The sequence below is a fragment of the Festucalex cinctus genome, chromosome 2, assembly GCF_051991245.1.
Source record: "Festucalex cinctus isolate MCC-2025b chromosome 2, RoL_Fcin_1.0, whole genome shotgun sequence".
Classification (NCBI taxonomy): Eukaryota; Metazoa; Chordata; class Actinopteri; order Syngnathiformes; family Syngnathidae; genus Festucalex; species Festucalex cinctus.
In genome coordinates, this window is record NC_135412.1 from 34085992 (window position 1) to 34108168 (window position 22177).

The 22177-nt window shown below is 38.6% G+C and overlaps 2 protein-coding genes and 1 long non-coding RNA gene across 4 annotated transcripts in view; 1 reads left to right on the top strand and 2 right to left on the bottom strand.

Moving 5' to 3' along the window:
• arhgap4b (Rho GTPase activating protein 4b) overlaps positions 1-12710 on the bottom strand; it is a 41291-nt gene extending 28581 nt beyond the window's left edge. The window contains exons 1-2 of the mRNA XM_077514785.1: positions 12575-12710; positions 981-1304 (exon numbers count right to left, since the gene is read on the bottom strand). Of these exons, the coding sequence (XP_077370911.1) occupies positions 981-1050 (70 nt within the window). The 5' untranslated portion in view covers positions 1051-1304; positions 12575-12710. The remainder of the gene's footprint in view (positions 1-980; positions 1305-12574) is intronic.
• LOC144014652 (uncharacterized) lies at positions 255-8498 on the top strand. 2 transcript variants are annotated; one of them, XR_013282523.1, is made up of 4 exons: positions 255-384; positions 1893-1946; positions 7011-7149; positions 8099-8498. It is a non-coding gene; the product is annotated as an uncharacterized LOC144014652 (long non-coding RNA). The 2 variants fall into 2 exon arrangements; XR_013282522.1 differs by having other exon boundaries at positions 7011-7135.
• Positions 12711-14491: 1781 nt separating the features above from the next.
• On the bottom strand, positions 14492-20773 carry LOC144014647 (glutathione synthetase-like). The gene is given in 14 exon segments (XM_077514784.1): positions 14492-14813; positions 14815-14836; positions 14965-15201; positions 15746-15957; positions 16374-16430; positions 16527-16617; positions 16703-16783; positions 17326-17442; positions 17886-18025; positions 18456-18531; positions 18704-18849; positions 19037-19169; positions 19750-19797; positions 19916-20773. Coding segments are annotated over 12 exon segments (1413 nt in total). The 5' UTR covers position 19169; positions 19750-19797; positions 19916-20773; the 3' UTR covers positions 14492-14711.
• Between the last annotated feature and the right edge of the window lie 1404 nt (positions 20774-22177).

Consider the following 22177-nt stretch of genomic DNA (forward strand, 5'->3'; position numbering starts at 1 on the left):
GTGACCGTTACAACAGTGAGATAGTTTGCCTTCTTCATGAAAATGTGGAGTAACGCATTGATTCTCTGGACAGTAACTTTAATCAGACTACTTTGTAGAATAAAGTAACGCGTTAGACTATTAGTTACTTTAGAAAGCAACTTTTTTGAGTAACGCGTTACCGGCAACACTGGTCATGATGTATTAAACTTGTCCCTTTGTGACATTTAACACGCCTGTCCTGTGTTGTCTCAGCATTTGCCATTTAATTCTTCCCAGCTTGCTTACCTACAAAGATTAAATCCTATATTGATATACGTGTATTGGATAACTGCCTCAACGGTTTAGATAATCTGAGTGATATATTTTTGCATAACTGAAGACGCAAAATTGTCTGTAGGCTAGGTAAGCGTTATGTAAATGTGAGTGTGACTGCGTGTTTGTCTATATGTGCCTTGTGATTGACTGGCAATTGAAAAGCCCAAAAGCTCACCGGTGACCTTAATAAGGAAAGCCATATAAAAAATGGATGGGATGTCCTTCAAATGTGTCAGTGCCGTCTATATAAACCCAGAAAAGGCAGCTCAATCCTGGCTTGAACCGGCAGGCTAGAGCGGCATTCATTGCTGTAGGTAGAGCAACTAGACTTTAATCATGAGACAGCCATATAAAAAAACATTCCCCAAGCTCAATAATGCAAATGGTTGTGTGCAGACTAGCTATTGCTAACATTTTATGTCATTCTTTATGAATCTGAAAGTAGTTTTCCACCTAAGAAACTACCAGTCAAATGAACAAACCTATTTTAAGGAATGTCACAAAATGGATACCGTGGATAACGTGGATGACAATAAAGACTAAAACAAAACAATTCCAATACGAATAGCCTATCATTGTTTTCCTAAAGGCAGAATTTTTGATGCAGCAGTTGTAATAGTAAAAAAGTGTCAGGTGTGCATATGTGACACAACACACGAGTATAAACATGCCCGGTGACTCACCTTTCATCTGAGATTCATACTCGGCCAGACTCCCCTTCTCCCTCCTCAGTTTTCCGTGTGATGTCATCATCTTTGCCACCCCCCTTACGCTCGTCTGCTCTCTCCTCTGCTTCCTGAGCCTGGCGTGTTCTTCTAACGTCCCAGTTGCCTCTCCTTTATCGTTCACGCCTCAGCGCCTGTAGTTTGTGACCTTCCACTCCTCACCCCTCGATTGACCTAGTGCCTCATGCAGCACGGCGGCATCAGCGTCGATTGGCCGCACTCGCCAGGGACATCAGGCCCGTTCGTTGTGTCCGTGGAATGGCGATCCATTTGCGGATAGTTCTGGACATGGGATAGCGAGAGGAGAAGATCATGTTTAGAGACTACTTGTATGGGTGGATGGAAGAAGACAGCTGAGAGAAAGAGAAAGAGATTTATAGTGTGTGCAATGGGAAAATGAGAGAGCGGACAAATGAGGCCGGGATAGGAGCAAAAGGCATAGTGGCACTGGAGAAGGGAGATTTAGTAGGAGGGACAGTGTGATCGGGGTCACGTCAAAGAATGGACAGTGCCAGAAACACTGTGATGATGAGGAGGGTGATGACGAAGGAAGAATAGAAAAGGGGGAGAGGAATAGAAGGATGAGAGGTGATGAGTAACAGCAGTGATGAATGACATTCAGTGCCTCAAGGTCGGGAATGTCCAAAAAGATAAAAGTCATCGAAAAAACAACAAAACAAAATGAGTTTTAGATACTGACCCATTTTTGCACGTTAAAATTAATGTGGTATAATGTCATGTGATAATTTGTAAACAAACTAATTAATTAATAGGCAGTCTCAGTGGACGAGTGATTAGCACTTCCTCGCATAGTTGTTGGATGGGGAAAGTAACAAATGGCCGAATTGTTCTTGTTCTGTTGTCTTTCAGGATTGAAATGAAGAAAGTGAAATGAAGAGCATTTCTTTGCCATTTAACAGCAAGGTAACTGGACCTTTATATTGGACTTGCACTACTTTATCCACTCAATACTACCACTGTCACGTTGCAATTATAGAAACCATTCATACTGTACAAAAACACAATAGATCACAACTGTGTTACATACGGTATTAGTATTTGTAGTACAATCAATATTTACTAAAGAGCATGACCTAAACAATAGAATACAAAATACATCTTTATCAGAGATGCTGATTATCAAATGTATTACTGTGTGCAGATGGTTATTGATGTGCATACTGGTCGAAGTTGGCTTACTCTGACCAATCAATCAGGGAACAGAAAAATGCTGACGTGATTGTGGGCCAGATAGCTGGCCCATGTGCTGCAAATCTGAAATGTGACTGACTCAAGATACGTTCCCATTCCAAATATAGTGTTAAGTTAAATCATGCATCACTATTGATACTGAAGACCTCGGCAGATTAGATTGACTTGGATGAATAAAAAAAAATAAAAAATAAAAGTCTAAAATGTATATAAGCATACTGAAACCTGCCCAGCCAAGATAAACACTACCAAATGAAGACAATATTGTTGGGAATAGAATAATACAATTTAATGGAGAAAATCTAGATGTAGGTAAATGCTTCTGATAGTATGAAGGCCAGCAGAGAGAAGGTTCTCACTGCTTTTTTTTTTTTTTTTTTTTTTTTTTTTTTTTTTGCTTTTTTTCTTCTACTCTTTTTTTTTTTTTCTTTTTTTTCTTTTTTTTTTCTTAAGGAGTTATTGAGTATAGTGTCGTATAGTGTGGTATGCTCGAGCCCACTAGCAGCAACTAGGTTCCTGACTATATAAAAATAAAAACAATCAGATACAAAATACCAAATACAGAAGCAGCGAAAACAGAAGTTGTAACGATGTGGTGGCTCTCGTTAACAGGCAGAATCTTGGCAGGATTAAGTTGCCAAATTGAGATTAAAATATTCTATGTACATAGACCATATTTGTTTAAATCTTGATACTTGATTTTTATTTAAGGCAGAGATTTTTTCCATTGAGATATAATTTATTAGTAAGTTTAACCAGTGGTCGATATTTAGAGATTGTTTATTTTTCCAATTGACAAGGATTATTTTTTTAGCAATAGTAAGGGCTATAAATATAGATTGAGATTGTTTACATGGTAGCTCAGTTATTGTTAAGTCACCTAGTAAACACAATCTTGGAGATAAAGGAAGCCTACAGTTTAATATATCAGCGAGCTTTTCCAAGATTTTAGTCCAGAAATGCAGCACTGGAGTACATGACCATAAAGCATGAAGATAAGTATCGGCAGTGTTTTGTGAGCACTGGAGACAAATGTCGGAGTCAGAGAGTCCCATTTTTTTCATCATATATTGTGTAATATATGTTCTATGAAGTATCTTATATTGGATAAGTTGCAAATTTGTCTGTTTGGTCATTTTAAATACATTTTCACAGATTTGGGTCCAAAAGTCTGGTTCCGGAACTATAGACAAGTCTTTTTCCCATTTTAAAGTCGGTAAATACGTTTTATTTGTGTATAAAAATAACTTATATATTTTTGATATTTTCTTTATTGTTGTTGGAGAAAGCTTTATAATATCTTTAGCTAAGACAGGCAGTTGGAGCGTATCCTGAAGTGTTGGGATTTGTTTCTTAACCATATTTTTAACTTGCAGATAATGTAAGAAATTTCCCTTTTTTATTTCATATTTCTGGACCAAGTTTGTATACGATATAAACTTATTATCTGAGAAAAGATGATGAAGGTGTGTAATTCCTTTCTGCTCCCATAGGCTTAAATGGAACGACTGATTATTAAGTTGAAAGTCGGGGTTATGCCAAATGGGAGAGAGCCCACAGGGCGCCAATTGGGAATTTGTAATTTCTAATGCCTTCCACCAGGCAGTCAGGGTGGCGGCTATCATTGGGTTTTTAAAACAATTATGTCGTCTTATTGATTTTGTAATAAAGAGTAAATCTGACAGTCTAAGATTATTACAATCCTTCTGCTCCAATTCCAACCAACAGTTAGTATCTCTGTTGGGTTGTGTCCATAGCACAAGATATTGTAGTTGATTAGCTAAATAATAGTACATAAAGTTTGGTGCCTCTAAACCTCCTTTAGATTTACTTTCCTGAAGAGTAGATAGACTAATTTTGGCTTTTTTTTTATTCCAATAGAATTTTATGATAGCAGAGTCCAGCGATTGGAACCAGTTAGACGTAGGTTTAAATGGAATCATTGAAAATAAATAATTAATCTTTGGTAAAACTTTCATTTTTATAGTAGCTATCCGTCCTATTAAAGAGATCGGAAGATTATTCCAGCGCTCCAGGTCACTACGGATACTATCCAATAATGGTGAAAAATTTAAAGAAGTTAATTCAGTTAACTTAGGTGAAATTTTAACACCTAAGTATTTTAAATTACCTGTAGGAAAGGAGTAGTGTGGATCCTGACTTGTAGGATTCCATGAATTTTCTGTAATAGGTAATAATGTTGATTTTGTCCAGTTAATAGAGTAATCTGATAAGTGAGAGAATTTAGTTATTAATTTAAATGCTTCCCCTAGCGAGATAGCAGGTTCTTCTAAATAGAGTAATATATCATCGGCATATAGATTAATTTTATGTTCTATTGTCCCGGAGTGGATTCCTTGGATCCGTCTATCCTGACGTATAGCTAATGCAAGCGGCTCAATAAATATAGCAAATAATAAAGGAGAAATTGGGCACCCTTGTCTTGTTCCCCTTTGTAAAGTAAAACTCTGTGATGTAATCCCATTAGTAGTAACTGTAGCTTTAGGAGAATCATATAATATTGAGACCCATTGAATGAATGACTCCCCGAAGCCGAATTTATTTAAGACAGCAAAGAGGAAGGACCAGTTAACTTTATCGAATGCTTTTTCTGCATCCAGCGAAATAACAACTGCCTTTTTATCATACCGCTGTGACATACTAATCAAGTTAAAGAGTCTCCTAATATTATTAGTAGAATGACGACCTTTAATAAAACCTGTTTGATCACTATGAATAATTGTCGAGATTACCGTCTCTAATCGAGATGCCAAGGCCTTAGCGATAATTTTAATATCGGTATTAATTAGTGATATCGGTCGGTAACTTGACGGGAGGGTAGGGTCTTTTTCTGGCTTTAATAAAAGTTTAATTGCTGCTATATTCATATCTTGACGTATATCACCTTTACTTTTAATTTCAGTTACTACTCTTAGAAATAATGGAGCAAACATTAACCAGAAATGTTTAAAAAATATAGCCGGAAAGCCGTCTGGACCAGGTGCTCTGCCATTAGGCATACTGTCTAAAGCACGATACAACTCATCTATAGTAAGCGGGGTATCGAGAATATCTTTATGTTCAATAGATAACTGAGGTATATTTAAGCTGTTTAGGAATTCCTCAATATATTCAGGGTTAGGTCTATTAATTTCTGTGTATAGATTTCGATAATAGTTATAAAAAATATGGTTAATTTCTTCTGGTGATTGTGTGCATTCACCATTTATATCTTTAATAGCCGTTATAAGAGATTTTTCCCGATTCCGTTGAAGTTGATTTGCCAGGAATTTACCTGATTTATTATTATGTTCAAAATTATTTTATCTCAACTGTTGTATTATAAACTCTGTCTTTTTAGATAACATGTTATCTAACTGTATTTTTATATTCTGTAGTTCTATCCATATTTGATTATTTGGGTTTAATACATATTCATCCGTTAGTTGTTTAATTTTATCTTCCAGGTATTTTTCTAATTTTTGATCCTGTTTCTCTTTTATAAGTTGAATATGAAGGTCTCACTGCTGTTGTGGTTGTAACTATAAAATATTCAACAACATACAGTAAAGTTTCAACTCTGTTAATGTTTACACAACGTGATGGTTGGTTATATGTTGTCAAACATTTTACCTATTTTTCTTGTAAAAATGTCTTGTAATGATCAAAATCACCACATGTTTACATGTCGTTCGTAAAATAAAACATCATCTATTGGTATAAGTTCTGTCCAAAAACGAGGGGTGTAAAAGACAGAATACAATTTGCCTTTTCTCTAGTCTAAAACATTGATGAAGCATTAAACATCCATTTGCTATTGTCAGACAGGTTATGAAGTGCAAAGAGCTGATGTTCATAATTCAAGATAAACAATTATTATGAGGATATTGTTGGCCTGGTTCAAACCCGACCCAGAAAAAAATGAAAAAATTAGACATATGTACTGGAAGGGTTAAGGAATTACAGAACCATTCCCCTGGCTCCAGAATCAAAAATGGTAATGTCACAGATGTGCCCCATAAAAAAATGTCACTTTTTGAAATTTCATGGCAATGCCACATATTGAAAATAATAATATATGTCATAGAATAATTATCAGTCTGCCCATCTTTCAGCATTCGTGCCCAATCATACGACATCTTTCGGGACAGAGCAAGTCGCATTTAACAAACTTTTTTCTTTCCGTGTTTTTTTTTTTTCAAGTATTGAGGAAGTTTTTGCCATTCTTGTTGACACTCACGTGAAGTGGCTCGTACCATGCATAGTTAAATCATATATCGTCTTAAATCCAGTCAATGAGGTGTAAAAACAAAACAAAAGGCTCCAAAATTGTAACTGCACTGCAACGTACAGTAGTCACACATTGACACATTGCACTGGCGTGGGCTTGTCTGACTGTTTTTTTTGGCTCACAAGATTTTGCACACGAGGCAAGCACAGACAATGGCACACCATGCAAAAAAAAAGCATCCACTCACCACATCCTGTGTCTCAACAGGTTTCCTTTCTGCACACTGTAATAAGTTGCAAAGTCTGCCAATTTGACAGCAATTTGATTGTTCTTAATCATCTTGTCCATGTCAATGACCAAACGAGCACAATATCTTTTGTGCGCTTCACAATCACTGTGTCTTAGTAAAACGTTGACACCTTGCAGAGCAGCAGCATTAGTATTATGATTAAAAAGCTCCATTTCCAGCTCCCAGCCAAAGCTCAGCTGCAGAAATTGAAAGTTAATGGAGAATTACAGTGAACAAATGAAGTGATTTCCCACAGCTGAGAATTGTGAGGACACGGAGACCTTGGAGGAAGCTCACAGGCCTTCATCAGCTCGCGACCTTAATCGGCACGGAACAAAGCGGACATAAAGATCTGCCAGCGAGGGATTTAACAATCCTGAGGTGAAACAAAAAAGGTCAAGAAACACTGTTTGTTGATAATTGTAGTAGGATTTTGGACAGAAGCTATAATGTAAATAGAACACCGACATTAACTTTTAGAAGACAAGACACGACTGTGGTTTATGGATTCAGTACATGGATGCTATCTTCTATGAAACTGTATAATTGAATTAGACTTTGGTACAGTTTAAAAGTTCATACCAAGGTTATCATATGCATGTTTTTTTTACATATATAGTAAAAGCCAAGATAAAGCAAGTAAGAGACCCTCCCAAAGGTGATTTTAAAGCAGATTCAAGACAAAAAAGTGTGGCTCATACTGATACGAAAGGGATTTTCAGCTACAACTGTATAAGAAAAAACAAAATGCGACGCCTCATCAGATATAGCAGAATATGTTGTAAAATAGAATGAACAAAAGGGTAGCAATTTGTTTGATACATAGTATGGCAGATTATGAGTGAACATTTCCTGACAGACACACACTGTCATCATGTGCAACTATTAAACTTTGGTTGATGCAAGGTGGAAAATGAATCAACATTGTAGTCTGTTCTTTTGTCGTTTTATGGTAAACTGAAGCTCAAAGGAGGACTGGAACAGAGATTGATTAACAAAGAAAACTAGTGTGCTGTCCAAACTGGAACATGCCAAAAAGTGCCAACATTTTCACATCACCTGTTATGAATTCAATGTTAACAAAATGCTTCAGACCCCAGTACTTTGAAAGTGTAGCAAAATAACCCTGTGATTTAATTTTTGCCATTTTGTGTTTAGTAGAGTGTCAGTGCAGATGTTTGCATGTCCAGGTTGAATACTAAATGCTAAAGGGAATGTAAAATGCCACTTGATTTTGAATCTTTGCTACAGCTGCACATTCAGCTGCAAACTCCCACAAGTAGAAAGGAAGTCATGAAAAAGTATCCATCCATCCATTTTCTATATACTGCTGTTCTGGTTCAGGCTCGTGGGGAACAGGAGCGTATATCATCTGATGAAAAAGCTGGACTACACCCTGGACCGGGACCACATCAATCATTAAACCATCAATGAGTGGGAACTAAACTCACACTTCTGCACGAGAGTCAGGCGAGTTCATCACTTCGCCATCAGTGAGTCATTTGGCAAGTCGTTTTATTAATTAATTTAATTGAATTTTTTTTAGGCAAGCACCTAAAAGTTCGAACGATGCATGTTGTTGTACATTCACTGAGGTTTGACTCTCAATGTGTTTGACTCACTGATGAGAGATTCACAAGGGGAAATGCTTCATAGCAATAAACTTCTATCTCCTGCCTGCTAGGAAGTCTTAAAAGCGCCCATGGGAGTGTCTTCTAAAGACTAGTATGCATTCCATTTAGTCATAAATCTCTGCAACAGCTCATTGAGTATCTCAGTAGGCTGATAATCAGGCAGTGCATGTAAATAATAATAATCATTTTTTAAAAACATTATTCTTATAATTATTATAACTTCTTGTAATTGTGTTAATGAATCTCCTTTTGACAAATTTGTCAAATCTTTGACAAATTTGGGGTGGGGGGTGGGGGGGATTCCTGACACCAGTTTCAAGGACCTATGTATAAAATTGAACAGGAAGTTGGCCTTATTGGTTGGAAGTGGCCATTTTGGGAAAATTCTGGGGCTTATACATTCGGGAATTTGCCTAAACGTGCAATTTCATTGCTGCTTGTATTGTTAACTTTCTTTCATGATAATTGCAATAATAGAAGAAAAGAAGGCCAGTCAATCAAAATCTCACTCACATTTTACATATTTGTGCTGATCAGACATTGTGCAATAAAAGTTTAGATCTCAGGTCATTCCAAACTTCAGTCAGACCAGTATCACACCTCAGATCTCAGTGTACCTTACAAGAACTCCAATCCCCTTTTTAATCGACTGTTTCATTGTTTTGACATTTTATGAGTGGTTGGCTTCTTTTAAAAAACTGACTTAACAGGTAAAAAAAAAAGAAAAAGAAAAAAATGCTTTGATGTTACTTAAAACATCTCCTGTAAATTCAATAATCATTTTGTGACGATCTTGGCCTTAGACTATTTTCAGCTACTCCCAATGGGGAAAAAAGGAATGACGCTCAACCTTACTTTTCTAACGACTAAACATTCAGTCAGTTTACTGTGAATCACAGAAAGTCCAAAAAGGGCTCTCCTTCAGCATGAGTCAAACAAATTGGGCCTCGGCAAAATTTGTTATGCACAGAAGCTTAACCCAAATTCAATATATCACTGACAAAATGAGTTTTGGTCAGATTCAGCCTGCACACCTAAATGTTATTTATTCAGTCTGCTCCTTCAGAAGGTTTCCAGCCACATTCATTCTTATCAGATACATAAAAGCACACCGCTGGGACGACTCTTTTAGGGTTGCAGTGCAGAAGTAAACATCCGGCAGTAACCAAAGGACCTCTTGCAGAAAGCAGCAGGGAAGGCTGACCATTTTTAATCAAAAGGTAAAAATCAACAGCACTGAACATGTACCTAGTCTTTTAGCCTTTGGCAAAGCAACTAAATACAACTGAAGGCAACAAGATCAAACACACAGCAATCAACATTTCTCTGCTTCCTGCTGTGGTTTATGTGGAGGATCATTTACAGGGTTTGTTTGTGGATGGCCTAGCTGAAGGCTCAGCTAGAAGGTACAATTATAAACAATCAGTTTGGCACTGTACAGGGTGAGAGAGATGCTTATGCCTCCTCTGAAAGGCCTACGCTACTGTCCAATCAACTTCACTATGACATAGGCCTACCTGTTCAGAGGTCCATTTCCGACAGTGAGCATCTGAGCATCTTATAATATGGCTCAAATTTCTAATTCTGTTACAGGTGCTAAGTGTTTTGTTTTTATGTTTTTTTTTTCTTCCGAGGGTGGTGACAGACACATGTGACCATCCATCCATCCATCCATCCATCCATCCATCCATCCATCCATCCATCCATCCATCCATCCATCCATCCATCCATTTTCTTAACCGCTTACTCCTCACGAGGGTCGCGGGGGTGCTGGACCCAATCCCAGCCGGCTTCGGGCATTAGTCGGGGTACACCCTGAATTGGTTGCCAGCTAATCGTAGCACAAATGACCAAACTACACCATACTATATGGCTTGATGGAAATGTTTTACAAATTGGATTTGTGTCTAACCTTGCGTTGGCTATAAAGTTTAGTTATCCATCCATCCATTTTCTTGACCGCTTATTCCTCACAAGGGTCGCGGAAGTTTAGTTATGTTTGTTGTATATAAGTTCATTAATATTAGATAATCATTTAATTGTGTGTTCTCTTAGCTCAGGAATTGATTTTTGAACCAAGGGCTATCAAGACCCACCATATGTGAAATAGCTGGGGAGTAGGCATTTCACTTGCTGGATACTGTAGCCTACTGTCAAAGTGCCCTAAAGCAAGGCATCAAACCCCCAATTACCCAAATTCTCAGCAGAGTGACCATTGTGAAAGAACATTGAGAGCTGCTAGGTTGGGCAATTAATCAAAATTTAATTATGCGTTTTCGATAGTTCTAATGCTAAAGTCAATTGACCATTGACATGCTAACGGGAAATTAGCATCAAGTACTGACTGATATTCCTTCAAATAAAGAATATTTACAAATGCTGTAGGAACACATAGACAGGTAATATAACAATACTCAAAGGCACATACTCTTCCGAATGTTAAAAATGAGTTATATCAATAGATCTTAAGTGCAACTTTTTCTTCTATTCTTCTTATCTCATTATGTGAGTGTGTACTGCATGCAATGCACCCACAGCAGCAACGGTTGGTTTTCATTTTCATTTATAGTTTTTTAAATTGAAATTATTTTAGTATTTTCTCATTTTAACTTGTTACTCGTTTATTTTATGGTTCTTCTTTCATGCTATATTAAAAGTTAAGTTTTAAAGTATTCATTGAATATTTATTGTTGGACCAAAACACATGATGCGGCACAAAATTGTGATACCTGAGGTCACAGGTTAGCTAAGTCCCAAGACTTGTGGGCTTGGGGGGAACAGAGCAACAAAAAAAGATAATAAATATGACAGAGATAAGGAAGATTTTTTTTTTCTTTTACGTGTATGTGTGCGTTTGTGTGCGGGGGTGTGCGTGCGTGTGCGTATGAGCGGGTGTGCGCGTATGTGTGTGTGTGTGCGCGTATGTGTGTGTGTGCGCGTGCGTGCTGAAAACCTGTAAATTTATACTCATTAATTCACCTAAAACCTAATAAAAATCCCATTACCCTTCACCTTAAACAGATACTTCAGAGTCTCGCTGTTATTCACAGTTTGAACATGTGCAAAGATGCAAAGGTTTGGATGCAGCAGAATGAAAATACTGTACAAGAAACTTGAAGTTCACATGATATTTACAAGGTTATTTTGTACTTGACACACAAAAAAAAGTGTTCAAGAATAAAGTGCTCAACATGTAGAAATGAATGAGCCATGAGGCTGTGGTGGTAGTTTTGAGTTAATGAGTTTTGGTAGTTGAGTAAATCCAAAGTTTTGAAATCAGTGAATAATTGTTTTGATTAATTATGTTTCAATACAAGTATCATAAAAAGATTGTGATTACTTCCCCCCTGTAATCACCCAGCCAGGCATCATTTTAACTCCCAAACATAGTCAAGGTGCCCTTGAGCAATCAAGTTACCAGGTGCGGCACATTTATTAATATAATATGGGTGAAATTGTTTTAATTTGTAAGGAGCTTGGCGTTGGATTGGAGGCCATTGGGTTCGAGACCCACATTTGAAGAATTAATAAAAAAAACAAAAAACGTGAAATTGGCACTGTTTGGGGGTGCATTTCCTGGGCATTGTCCAAATCCCCTTGAGCAAGGCCCTCCAGCGCCAAACTCTTCGTAGCAGATGTCCATCATGAGCTCTCGTCTGTTTATTTAGCATTCATTTTGTTTCCTTATTTTTTCAAATATCTACAAACAGTACATTCACTGATTTCATGAGCAATGCATATAGTTTTTTTTTGTTTGTTTTTTGCAAAGCAAACAGCCAAAATAAATCCCATTCTTATGTGATATGTGCTTATTTTGTTTGCTCTAATAGACGGGGGAAGGACAGATGCGACAGGGGCATAAGATGTAAGAAGGAGCTGATATGATGTGTTGACTTCTATTTACAATTGCCATAAATCACTTCCTGTGACCAATGAGACTCTGTCAGGGCTCCACACAATAAGCCACATAAACACCTCAGCGTAATTACACAAGCACACACACTGAACATGATGCACACACGTTATATAATGGAGTCAGCATGTCGCCTACAAATGCTTTTAAAGCACCAAACTAAATACTACAAAAATGTCATTCACTTTACATATACACAAGCATGCACACGCGCACACACGTAGAGTGTAAACACAAAAACGAGCACACACACTGGCTGTCAGCGCTGCATACCTCACTTTGTGCTCCTCTGCTCTCTTTCTATCTTTTCCTCAGATCTCTCCTCCCATCCCTCGTTCTCTTCATCGCAAAGACAGCGAGAGTCGTGTGTGTTTGAATCTGACAGATTCCTCTCAGCTCAGTACTCTCCTCCCTCCCCCCTCCCTCATCTCTCTCTCTCTCCCCCTTGCATCTCAGACTCAAAAACAGCCCTCCCTCCCCTCTTTCTTCCTTTCTCCTGCCAAATACGCTAAATAGCCTCCCTCTCACACCAGAGATGCTTCACTCCTCCCATTCCCTCCCTCTCTGCCTCATGAAGCCAACCAAGCCACGCCCCCACACTCTCCACGCCTCCAGGCGGCTATAAATACCACTGCTGCTATGAATATACCATCTTTCTCCCTCAGCATCCCTTGTTCTTGCTCTACCCCCTTCCCTGCATGCATCCATCCATCCGCCGCTTGCACTGCAAACACCCCAAGACCACCCCACCCCACCCCACGTCAATTTCTCTCTCACTCTTGCAAATGTTATTCTGATGACCTTGTATTATTCACCCTCAACATGACTTGCATATACACACAAACACACACTTAGGGTGATGGATGCGATAAGCCACCAACATTCACACGCAGACACCAACAGACAGACATGTTTGCGGTCTGTGCAGAGCGTCACAAGCAGCTTACACTCATTACAAGACCGTAAACACAGTACTGCAGACAAATGCATTCTTCATTTACATTCCCAATGCTGCTAAAACTAGAGGTCAGTGTGGGTGACAGCTTTTACACCATAATGGAATCATTCATCACCTCGTGACGGCTTTATGATTCAAGGGTGTTCCCCGCACTGAATGCAGTGTAATAAACGTGAATTGAGAAACGCATGTGGTGAGGTAGAACACTTGCACTTGGACTGTGTGCATTGTCCACATTATGACAGCAGCGTGTCTCTGCAACACTGTCTGGGAAGGAGGTTACCAACATCTGGTACAGGCGCCTCATGCGCGCCGAGGGTACATTTAAACAGAATCAAATCTTCCGCTGCAGGCTATATAGCATGTCACGCACGTAATTAATCCGTGGATTGCCCGGCAACGTGCTCTAACTCCATAAACGACACAGCAAAAAAAAGATGTTCAAATCCAGGAAAGGGAGGGTACTCTCTGACTAATCTGCTATTTTACTTTGAATATGACGTTATTACTGCAGACTCTTATATGGTCCGTTTGTCTTTTTAATTATGTGCGCCATGATATTTTATGGGGGGATTGCTTAAATTCAAATAGTTATGCCTCTGGAGTTAGCTGCTTATTTCCAAAACTGTGTCTGTATCATTCAGTAATGGCCCACCCTAATTTCCTCTATCTGTGATTGTTAAATTGGACCAAAGGGTAAGCAGAGCTGCAGTGAGAACACATATAAGCAGTAGATAACAACGTTCTAAGTATCAGCTTCTGATAATCGCAATTTAGCCAAAATGTCAAGGTGGGCACGTCCGGCTCACCCAATAGGCCAGATTGGCAGATGCAAAGGATGCCATAGAACCTAGGCGGCGCCAAAAAAATCAGGTAAAAATTCACTTTTAATAATATATTCAACAAATGTTTAACTCTTAATTTGAAGTCAAAATGAAAAAGGACTTGAGATAACATTTGGAGCCAGGTCATGAAATGCTCCGTAATCCAAGTTGGTGAAACTCACACAGTCACAAGGAAGGACAGACAAACATGCTAAAGCAGAAGTAATGAGTCAGGGGCAGAAGACAGGGGATTCCTATGAGGCACGAAGGTCAAGGGTAGACAGTGTTGACAACAGGCAAGGAAAAGCATCTTTATTTATACAGCACATTTCATACAAAAAGCAACTCAATGTGCTTCACACAAAACAGTTACAGACATTAAAAAGCAAACAAAAAGTCGCCCACCAAAATGACAAAATTAAGATAACATTTAAAAACAATCACAAAATTAATCCATGGAAAAATTGCTTGTGCATTTTACATCGGCTCAGGTTGAACAATCTGGAAATGAGCGAATCATCAGCAGTCTTGATTAGGTGGATGTGACTGGCAGAGTGGAGAAACACAGAGAGTGCACTGTTGACTCATTGAGCTGAATTGTGTGAAACCCAGGTACATTCGCACCTTCTCAGAAGAGGAGCGGATTGTCCAAGACTGCCACTCCTGAACCTACACCGCCATCCGAGTGTTCTGAACTCTTCGTCCTCATAAGATAGCCCACACAATCGTTTCATCACCAGGTCTTTACCTTGCCTGCACAAAGATAACAAAAGATAGGATAACAAAAGAAACCTTTTGTTGTCTTTCTTTTAACTCCTCATCCTGATAGTAACAATGTGAAACAAGCATTGAAAAGCAATTCTTTTCGTGACTGTGCTTACCTGACATAGGCTCCAAAGAAGCCCAGTTCACTTAGACAATTACTTAGTTTGAGGGGCTTGCCTCTTCTCAGCAGGTAGTTCTGTGTAGGCATGGGCTGGATCTTATCCATCAGAATGTAGGCCATCCTCTCTGGACTGCTCTTCACTTTGCCAAGAACCTCACAGATATCTTGTCCGTAAACGTTGTTTCCTCAGTGTATAGGAGTGTGATTACTTTATTTACTAAGTTTAAGCTTTCTGGATTTAGTAATGTATGAAAAAGAGCAGTACTACTACTAACAATAACACGTAAAATGCCACCCCGGTAAATGCAGTTTAAGCATTTCAGAAAACTGATGTTTTGCTGCATAATGAAATGAATGACTTTTAGTTCTTTGACGGTACCTTGCAAACGTTTTTGACTCATCTCCTATTCTCTGAAGGAGGATGTGTCATCTTACATTACCATGTTACTGACAATGTTTAATTTAATTAATTTCATTTTTGTTTTAAGCTATGATGCTTGTATGGATTCATGAGAGCCTCTCAAAAAATGAACTTCACTCTTTGCATCCACTATTCAGAGTATACTGTCTCATTGTGAATCGTGATTTACAGAGGTTTTACATTTTGTGGCATTTTTTTTTCCAGATGGTTTTTGTTTTCATTTGGGAATTTGAATGAAACAATCATGCTGATGATTTCTTTAGAGCCCAGAAATAGTAATTACTTGTAGATAATGGTTTGTTTAGTGCAACGTGTAGTGAAAAAAAGAGCATTTGTGTAACTTGTGATTCACAACCCCAGTTTGTTGGCCACCATGTCCAGAGTGTAGAGGCCAGCAAAGGTGGCCCTAAATTGCTCCACAACTTGTGGCTGGTTGGGGAAGAACCGTTCCAGAACACCGGGCTTAGCAAGCACCTGCTGCACCTTCTTAGTTCCCGCCAGGTGGGTGCTGATATCCGGACACTTCACAGCCAAAGAGCACTCCATCATCAGGCGGGCCTCCCAGGCCTAGAAAAATAAGAAGAATTGAGCTTGTACAATTGAAACCCGTGTAGTGGCAATAACCAAGTATGATTTCTTTTTACATTTTCAGGATCCTGATGAGAAAATGGTCTCAGGTTTACTTAACTTTGGGATCAATTATTTATTTATGCTCTCATTTAAAAAAAAAAAAAAGACTGGCTGATTTAAATTGTTACTATTATTATCAATTCAAGTACGAAGATACTGACGAATCACACATTTGTGCGTAAAACGTGTAAACATTGGTGTAGTGTATATTGTGGGGTTAGTGAATGACGCCAATTGTGAGTGGAGTCTTCCAGAAACATATGTCTCTTCTGGTGTTAAATGTTTACCATGCACCTGCATCTTATTGAAAAAATTGTGTAGTTCACCATGAAAAAAATACAGTAAGTCACTACCTTTTCAGACTTGTAGTTGTGAGGCATATCGCCATTCCTGAAGTAGACCACTGCAACCTCCTGACAATCATTGAATTTGTGTTAGGGCAGAACTGTATCAAAACAAGCAAAAAGACAAGTCTACATTGTTTTTTATGTTGGATATTGACGGACAGAAGACACTTACACGAACAGTCTCTTGTCCTCATCAAGTTTTCCAGATTCAGAGATATCCTCAAAACGTTTTCGTATTGTAGCAATATTCCTGAAAAATAATGAAAACTGTGAGATTATCATTAAATGAACACGTGTTCAGTGTCAAGGTCTTAAATACTGTAATCACATCTTACCCTTTCCACAGCTCATTCTCAATTACCTGTTGATCCAGGATATTGATCTGATTCTCCTCCACCAAGAACATGACAACCGCTCTTTAATGACAACAGGGCTGTATTTAAACATTTTACCACTACATAAATGCATTCTACATTCGGGGTATGGTGCATAACTTTATCAAATACCCATCTTTGGAAAGCCCAATTGATACAATGGAAATTAAGTATTATTTATTTTAATATGCCTATTTAATATACAAAAGCTATCAGCAATGAAGTGTTGAAGACGATGATTGACTCATTTAGCCAGTTTAACCAATAAAAACATATTTAGTCTTGAATTAATTTGATAATGTTATTATTTTTCACATACATCACAGGTGCTCAGAGCTCACCTGTTTTCTGGGTCTGGTAGATGTTCGCAAACTGAGCCATGATTGGTTGTCACCTTAGTTCTGAGCACAGGTGATGTCATTTTCAGTCGACAGCAAGTGGCAAAATATGTTTTAAAAGGTATTAATTGCACATGAAAAATAATGAAGTTATCAGGTTAATTCTAGACAAAATATTAACTTCTGACTGCTTAAAATGGCTCAATAAGTCAAGTATCCCTTTAATACAGTTTTCAGGTTAGGTACCGCTTTGATCCATAGAGCTCCCAGGCCTTGGCCACAGCCTTGGCCTGACCCACTGTTAGGTTGTTGTCAATGATGCGCTGGCTCTCTTCCAGCTGGCCAGACACCTTAAGAATGTGTCTGTTATAATAATGTAAAGGACATTTTCGTCATTATTAGTAACAGACATTTAGAAAAGAAGGTCAACAACACAAGAAATTCAGTGCAAACTCTGAGGTCTAACACAATTTGGATGTTAAAATTGTTTTCATAGGAAACACTGTGCTTTTCCAGAGTCAATACTGTCACAATCTTAAAACCTTGAACAGTACAGACTATTTTTAAAGCAACATTTGAACATAAGAGTCTTGATAATATTACTTACGTGCATATAATTTTGTCACGAATGGTGGCAGTACTCAACTCACCTATTCCACACTAAAGTTTTGTTCCACAACAGAGGCCCATTTTCCCATGGAGATCTTACTCCGATTTTCAACATCGGGGCCTTTTGGGTACATTCATCCAAAGCCGTATATACAGATATCAAAGTACTTGAGGCTACATGTTGTCAACTACATCACCGGTGTACATTAGGCATGCGTGAGGCGACGCCTCCAGCAGCAGCAGCAAAGGTGTTGATCTCAATCTGTTTCAGAGATGTTTGTCCATCACCATTAGGCTCCCACATGTAGTCAGATCGATTCAGACCCAACACAATAGACTGGAAAGAAGGCACAATTACTAAATAAATGACATCCTGACAATCTGATGAAGACAGCTTTTCCTTGTAAATGTATGTATGTAATCGGTGCCTAAGACCATTCCATGGTAATTTTTCCATATTAAGTGGAATGTGTACCAAGCATGAAGTAGAGGATCAGAAGGCAAGCGTTCCCTCTCTTTGGAATGATCTCATGCTAATCCCCCTCTCTATCCATTTTTAAAACTCATCTTAAAACACATTTTTATTATATGGCTTTTGATTCGGACCGGTCAATGCATTTACTGTTTTAACCACCTTATAGCGTCAGCACTTTGTAAATTGTGTGATTCATTGAAAAGAAAAGCTAAAAATGTACAGCGATCCAAGAAGATCAACAGTGAACAAGGCAAGCTTAGCTAGACAAGCTTATGCAGGTGAGCTCCCATACCTGCAACCTTCCTTCTTTAAGGACATGCTCGTGTATCTTGAACAACCTTGCAGTGAACACATCTACAGCAATGGTGCTAGAATACAAAAACATTTCAAAATTAAATTTGTTATCCTTAAGTAACTACAGATCACCTGACAAAGATGTATAAACAATGGCTCTTTTGGAGAAGGTATGTATAACTCACTAATATTTCCTTCTTCATATATATATATATATATATATATATATAAAGTCCAACATCCCACCTGGCAAGAGCCTCTTGCAGGAAGTCAGGTTCTTGGCTGATTTTATCGACCAGTATGTTGTAGTGAGTTTGCACTTCCATGGCTTGGAGGAAAATAGCTTTCGGCACAGGTGTAGGGAAAAGTGAGATGGGAGCATATGTCACCACCTACAATACAAAGAACATTACTAATAGACTGCTGATTGCTTGGTATGAAATGTGGAATCTTCATTGGCCCATGCTACACCCTACTACAGTTTTAGGAGACATTATTTGAGTAATTTTATGCAACCACACTATCTTACATTTTCAATTAAAGGGCTTCATTATTCCCAAGAAGATGGTAAATTCTCACCTCTGATGAGTTGGGGTATTCTTTAAGCCTCACAAGGAAACCATGCATAAGTGCTGAAACTTTTGCCACTTCTGCCAGTTCTTTTATCAGGCGTGTGTTCATCAGTAACTCATTTCGTCTCCCCTCAGCCATTCTGATTGATATGTGATATGAAAAACACAGTCAAAGCAAATGGAAATATGTAGCATTCTAACACAACTTGCAATTATAAACACCAGGAACATCCAGTTGTTCCTATCTAGTTCAGTGTCATTCATCAGTCAAAACAACAAATTGTAAACCTTAATTCTGAGCTCCAGTATATTATTCAATGATTTGTTTTAAAGTTACAGAATGCACCATCAAACAGACTTTACTCAACACAGTATGCACAAAATGAGCTTTTCTCCATCTGATATACGCACAAATGCACTGAAAATATGTAAACACCTGTTTTCATGATATGTGAGATTGCAAACCGAATGCACACCTTTTACACTTTAGTTAGGCAAAAAACAATCCTATATTTTGAGCTGCAGGAGTAGCCTACACCTCCACCAACATCAAACATACTCAGGGAATTAAACCTGACCAACCTCTAAAAACAATACTAAGAAAACAGTTTTGCTAAATTGGAAAAATAAATAAGCCATTAATATAAGTTGTTATAGGATGCATTGCATTAAAAATGTATCTTGCAAAATAATCAACTAGATAATTACAAAGCTGCTCACCTTTTATCAATATGTTGGTCCGAGATCTTTGATTCCACTTTATGTCATCTGCCAATAACAATGTTGTATTAAAATAGATGTGTAACTATTTCTTCAGGACTGCCCTTGTATGCTGAAGGGCCACAAGAACATATTGGAGATCAGTCCTTCTTAACCCTGTGCTTACGTTGCAGGATTCTGTGGGGAGTGTCTTTCCTTCTGCCCGACCTAGTGGGTGGAGCGGGTGCTCTGGATTTCTGTCATCCCTCGGGGGTCCATTTCACAAAGCAGGTTTAGTGAGAACCCTGAATCTGTTAACTCTGAAATGCGTGAAACTATGTTTTCCGTTTCAGAAAGTGAGGTAACTTAAACCAGAAAAATAGAGTTAACTGTAGCCTGTTTATTAATAAAGATGTCAGTTACCATAGTAACAGACTCTATAGCCTGGTTTTCAGGGAGCCATGTATTCCGATTATAATGAACCTGAACAGCCAAATGGAATGAAAATGCTCCATATAAACACCTCAATCGGAATGAAAAGTCTGAATTTCATTCGGAGTCACAGGGGAGGTATATTCCTTTCGCCAATTTGTCTTGACGTAAATGCGTCAGACATCATCGTTTCCACCCACGAAAATGACGGCGTCTTCCAAGAGCTTGTCTGCGAGGGGAGGACTTGTTTTAAAGCACTTGAAACTTCTTTTTATCAAGATTATTACTTTTATAAGTGTTCACGCTATTGCAACTACTGTGCTAAATGACAAATGAACATTTTGATAAATCACGTGATCGATGTCCGTGCATCCTGTGGCTGCCACAGGGCTGATCTCATTAAAGGAGGGAAGCATATAAACGGCTGATCAGAATGGATCACGTCACATGTAAACAGGTGACCAGAGATCTTCATTCGGACTGATTTCAGTCGGAATGACTAAAAAGTCTCCATGTAAATTGTAAACCCGGCTATTGACGTTCATAGGGGTCCATTTCACCAAGCAGTTTCAACAAACTCTGAGACTAACCGTGAACTGTGAGTTGACCTATATACCCAGAGATAGTAAAATCTGCGTTTTCGGTTCTAAAACAGCTGATTTGAGTCAGTTTGCTCAATGAAGAGTAGTTTCACCTGGAGTTAAGTGCGTAAACCACTACCATAAAAAGACCGCATCAATGATTCAACAAGTCACCTTGGCAACGGGGAAGCAGAGGGCTTTAGAAAAAGGTGGTGAAACCTGATTGAATGGTAGCTCATTAAGTTATTTAATTGAGGTGCAGTCCTGCGGGGGAGAAGCGTACTTGACTTAAGATAAAATAGGAAAACATTGTTCAAAGAGGGGGTGGATAACTGGTTAGCATGTTCGCCTCGCAATGCTGAGGGCGTAAGATCGAGTCCGGACTTTGGCCTTCCTGGGTGGAGTTTGCATGTTCTTCCCATGTCTACATGGGTCTTCTCAAGGTACTCCAGTCTCCTCCCACATTCCAAAGATATGCATTCTAGGTTAATTGGGCACTCTGAATTGTCCCTATAGGTGTGATTGTGAGTGCGAATGGTTGTTCGACCAGTTCAGGGTGTACCCCGCCTACTGTCCGAGGCCAGCTGGGATAGGCTCCACCACCCCCACCACCCTTGTGAGGAATAAGTGGTTAAGAAAATGGATGGGTGGATGTTCAAACAGGCAAGAAAAAAAAAATGGAGCGCAACACACAATATATGCTGGGATGTCAGAGCATGACGACGGCTGGTATGTACATTACATGTCATGTCTTGAAATGACACATCTCTGCGCGGCCTGGTAACCATCTCAAGACGACTATTTAATTCCCTGCGCAGTAATACTGCACACTCTGAGAGAGAACTGTTGAACCAATTCAAGATTACATATTGTTGACCAAATAAAATTGCTTCAATTGGTAACACACAATTGAATTAAGTTACCGTAATCCAAAATGAATATATTAAATTTAATTATGAGTTCATTAAACGCTATATATTAACTTGAATTAAGTTAATCCAAAATGAATCCAAAGTGAATATATTAAATGTAATGTACTCATAATTAATTAAAATTAATATATTCACTTTGGAGTGTGGATGGTTGTTCGTCTCTGTGTGCCCTGCAATTGGCTGGCAACTGTTTCAGGGTGTACCCCGCCTACTGCCTGAAGCCAGGTGGGATAGGCTCCAACACCCCTACGAGCCTTGTGAGGAGTCAGCGGTGAATAAAATGGATGGATAATCACTTTGGATTCATTTAATTAAGTGAAGCAATTTTATTAAGTTGGTCAACAATTCCATTTCCATCCATCAATCCGTCCGTGCGTCCGTCCGTCCATCCATCCATCTATCCATCCATTTTCTTGACTGCTTATTCCTCACAAGGTGTGCAGGGGGTGCTGAAGCCTATCTCAACTGGCTCTGGGCAGTCGGTGGGGTACACCCTGAACTGGT